This window comes from Vulpes lagopus, chromosome 7 (genome assembly GCF_018345385.1).
Source record: "Vulpes lagopus strain Blue_001 chromosome 7, ASM1834538v1, whole genome shotgun sequence".
Lineage (NCBI taxonomy): Eukaryota > Metazoa > Chordata > Mammalia > Carnivora > Canidae > Vulpes > Vulpes lagopus.
The window spans coordinates 16,104,920-16,109,267 of NC_054830.1; the positions used below are offsets into that span (position 1 = coordinate 16,104,920).

Consider the following 4,348-nt stretch of genomic DNA (forward strand, 5'->3'; position numbering starts at 1 on the left):
TCAGAAAAGATAAAACCTTTCATAAGAAAAACAAAGGCAACCCAATCTTAAAAATAGGCAAAGGTGAGCAGCCCTGGGTGGCTCAGCGGTTTAGCACTGCCTTCAGCCCAGGGCCTGATCCTGGAGACTCGGAATCGAGTCCCACGTCGGGCTCCCTGCATGGAGCCTGTTTCTCCCTCTGCCTATGTCACTGCCTCTTTCTCTCTCTCTGTGCCTCTCATCAATAAATAAATAAAATCTTTTTAAAAAATAGGCAAAGTATATAAAGAGGATTTACTAGGACACATAGAAAGATACTTTTCCAATCAAGAAAATGCAAATTAAGATAGCAATGATATAACTTTCTATCATTAAATGGGCACATTTTAAAAGATTAATAATATCCATTTTTAGCAAAAGGGGAAACACTTTCCTATACTGTAGGTATGAACGTAAAGTGGCTCAGCTTTTGGGAGGAATACTATTCATCCAAAATTATTAAATTTGTGTGTTCTTTGATGATTGCCCTGACCTCAGGCCACTCCTAGAAAGACATGTCCTCCCCCAGCCCCACCCCACCACACACACACATATATAGACAGGACTGGCATTCATGGCAGCACTGTCTCAGGCTGAAGAGTCAGAAACAGCCTAAAACCTGGTGCTGGTTACATTACCTATGTTGCAGCCGCACAGAACCCATGCAGTGATGGAAAATAATGAATAGCTCTAGGTATTGACGTAGAAAGTGTGTCAAGGTATGTAATTTTTTTAATGTGGATTATTAACAATACATCTAAGATCCCATCTATTTTAAAAAATCATAAAGACATTTTATTTAAGGATGCCAAGAGATTACTCCTGGGGAAGGGAGCAGCACTGGTGGTCAGGTGGGAAGGGGGGAAACCTTTACATGTATTTCTGAATATTTTCAGTAAATCACACCAAAGATGTATTCCGATATTGCCTATAATTTTTTTTTTAATTTTAAAAGAAAAGACATAGATGATGAACAGGTAATACTTTTGCAAGCAGGTTTTATTTAGTGCCATTTAAAAAAACAAACAAGAAAGCAAGCTAAGTTTGGAGCACTTTAGGTGGGTCCTTCCTACTGTCAGGCTACAAGGCATATTTTAGCAGCTCCCTTATAGCAGGCCCCCTTTACAGATAAGGAAACAGAGGCCTCAGCCCTGGCCCTTTCCCTATGTCCCCACACTAGTGACACAGCAAAAACCATCAGCCTCCACTGTGGGGAGCCTGCCAGCAGAATTAATTCCAGGAGGCCCTGCCTTCCCACCCCCCCCACCCCCCACCCCCCACCCCCCACCCCCCACCCCACCCCCGCAGGGTCACTCAGAAAAGAAAACAAAGCCAGCTCACATATGCACAAATTTAATCCCGGCTATCCTGGTCCCCAATCCAGAGCCCTTCTAGGCCACACTTCCCTTCTCCTGGTCACCCACGGCCCAGTCGTCCCCCACATCCCTCCCCCCTGAGATGCAAAAGCAGGGCCCCATCTCCCAGGGGCCACTCTTTCCCCACCTTGACTCCTATTGAATACAGACACATGACCTTGATCTAACCTTGATCTGGACCCACACAGCAGAGGCAAAGCAGGAAGAAGAGGAGAGAGGGGAGATCAGGGACCCATCTGGGGCTGCAGCAGCCAGAACAAGAGTAGGAGCCAGGTTGAGGTTTGGAGGCATGAGAGAGGCCCATTGTTCATTTGCTGCTTGATCCACTTGCTGTATTTGGTGATGCGGGCATATACACCTGGATTCTCTGCTTTGGCACAGGCCTTTTCCCAGGACAACACCCCAGCCAGAATCCATCTGCCCTCGACTTCACAAGCCAAGGGGCCCCCAGAATCCCCCTAGGTAAAGAGAAGAGGAGAATGGGAGTTCTGGGCCCTACTAGGACCCAGGACCCCCGAGGACCCAGAATGCCCACCCTCTGACTTCTGCTGAGGATTCTTTCACTCCTTGAGGATCTCACTGCATCCTTCACCCCTCAGTTATAGATCCATTCCAGAATATCAGGCAAGATCGAAGTCACAGGGGAAGAAAGAGGGAAGCAGAGTACTGCCTGATGATGGTGACAAAGAGGGAAGCCTGGCAAACCCCACTACACCCTGGGGGTCACTCCCAACAGAACTGCCAGAACCTCCCAGAAACTCACCGAGCACAAGTTTTCTCCGTAATTGGTGGCACAGATCATGTCCCCCAGGACAAGGGGGACAATGTGGGGGATGAAGGACTTCTTGCGGTAAATCTGGTCACACCTCTTATTGTCCATGATAAACACCTCAGCCTCCTGCAGCTCTGGGGTCAGTGTGGAGTTAACTGTGGAGGAGCCCAGTGGGGTGAGAAAAGACTCTTCACTGCACTCAGCCCTGGTCTCTTCCCACGGCCCTGTCACCTTCATTTCTGAGACTCAGCCAACCACACCCCTTCGCACCCCCGGGGCCCCTTCACCTGTCTGGCCCCCTGCACTGTCCCACGAGCCCTCTAAGGCTCTCTCCTAGGATCCCTTTCTCTGGGAAGCTTTGGCTTCTGCACCCTGCAGGCCACAACCCAAGTCTTAGTGCAACCACTTACAAATCACTTATGACCATGTCCTGCTTCTCTCTAGCCTCTGAGCTTTGCACCAGTCGTGCCCTCAGTCACCCAGTTAACACTTGCTCCTCCTTCAGGCATCTCTGATATATCTCATGGCCACAGCTCATCACAGACCCCTTCCAGCTTGATCTCGAGATCACCCGAAAAAGCCTCTGCCTCTTCCCTTGTCAGCCCGGGCCCCCACCCCCATGCAGGAATGAAGTGCCCTGCAGGTGAGGCCCGTGTTCCCAATGCAAAGGGTTTGGTATGGGGCAGACACTCCAAGCTCATCAAGTCAATGAACGAGTGGGCAAGTCAATTTATGATTCCCCGACTCTGAGCTTCTGTAAGAGGCAGAAGATCATGCCTAGCCCAGGCACTGCTAGACCGGATTGAGGTGGCCACAAGAAGCACAGTGGTGTCAACCATGAAAACAGTTTCCACATGAGGAGAGTTCTAGCGCATCCCAAGAACCAGGGCCCAGAGGTAATGGTCATGAGCCTCCCGAGAGGCACCTTGGAGGGGTCCGGCAGGCAAGGCCCCCAAAGGTGCAGCAGTACCCCTTCTGTGGTTCCACACCCCACCCCCGCCCATCTTGCTCACCTGAGAAGCGCTGTTTAGCCTGGCCCCAGCCAGTCACCCAGCACTGTGTCCCAACCTTCAGGTTGTAGCTGGGCTCTGGGAGGCAGATGGGCTGCACGTACTTGCTGAGTGCCACGGGCCTGTGGAGCTGCAGAAGGGCAACATCCCCCATGATAAAGGTCCGGCCCCAGAACTTGGGGTGCATAACGATGTCCTTCACAGGGATCATGGTGACCCTCAGGGAGTCTGGGGGCTTCAGCTTGTTGGTACCAAGAATCACTGAGTACTCTTTGGTGCTGCAGGAGACACATGGCCCCAGGTAGTAGGTGTCAGGTTCCCAGGCCACACCGCGCTCCCATCGCCACCACTGAAGAACCTCCCGTTTAGCAGAAGCCCTGCCTGGTTTGCTCTGTTTGCTTCACTTTGTTCATCCAGCCTGGAGGCCCTCAGGGCCAGGGACATGACCACTGCCCCCTCATTCCCTGTTCACATTGATCTGAGGTGGCCTCATCTGCATGTGGTGTATGCAAGTGGGCAGGTGCTGATATACGTGTACATCCTCGTGTGCGTGAGGGATGGTGGTGGGGGGAAGGGGGGGGTTTTCCTGTTGCCTTGCTCAAGTACAGTATTTGCTGCTTGGGTCTCCTGTGAGACCCTGAGCTGGCCTCTTCCCCATTCTGGATATCCCTTCCTACTCCCCTTCACCTCCCGACTTCCACACTGTTTCACAGAAGAAATGTGGGGGATAGGTCTCCAGGCCATGGACACAGGGGCCATACTCACCCTTGGATGCAGTGGGCAGCAGTCACTACCCAGTTGAGGTCAATGAGGGCCCCTCCACATACGTGCTCATTTTCCAGCCGGAGGCTCACCTCCCAGGGCCAATGGCGGATCACGTCCAAATCCCCTGACCACCAGGGTTTGCCGCAAACTTCAAGAACAATGTCCAGGGGGACACAGTGACCACACATTGGAGGATGAGAACAACTGAGACCAAGATGTCCCCCCCCCAGCCTGAGACAATGCACACAAAGCTGTAAACTCGGGGGCTTGTCCATATTTCAAAGATGGGGAGACAGAGCCAGAGAAGGGAGAGCAGAGGCCTGCCCAGAGGCACAGGGCTGGACAACTGACGACAGAGATACAAGGCTTCAAGATAGAGACACAGAGACATTACAGGGGAGAGAGAG

At 51.7% G+C, this 4,348-nt stretch overlaps 1 protein-coding gene across 1 annotated transcript; it reads right to left on the bottom strand.

Annotated features, from left to right (window-relative positions):
• Nucleotides 1–1,618: 1,618 nt before the first annotated feature.
• Nucleotides 1,619–4,129, bottom strand: LOC121495115 (serine protease 45-like). Its single transcript, XM_041762402.1, has 4 exons — nucleotides 3,942–4,129; nucleotides 3,180–3,454; nucleotides 2,158–2,321; nucleotides 1,619–1,852 (listed from the first exon to the last, which is right to left on the bottom strand). The coding sequence occupies exons 1-4, from the start codon at nucleotides 4,127–4,129 to the stop codon at nucleotides 1,619–1,621; spliced, it is 861 nt and encodes a 286-aa protein (XP_041618336.1).
• Nucleotides 4,130–4,348: the final 219 nt, after the last annotated feature.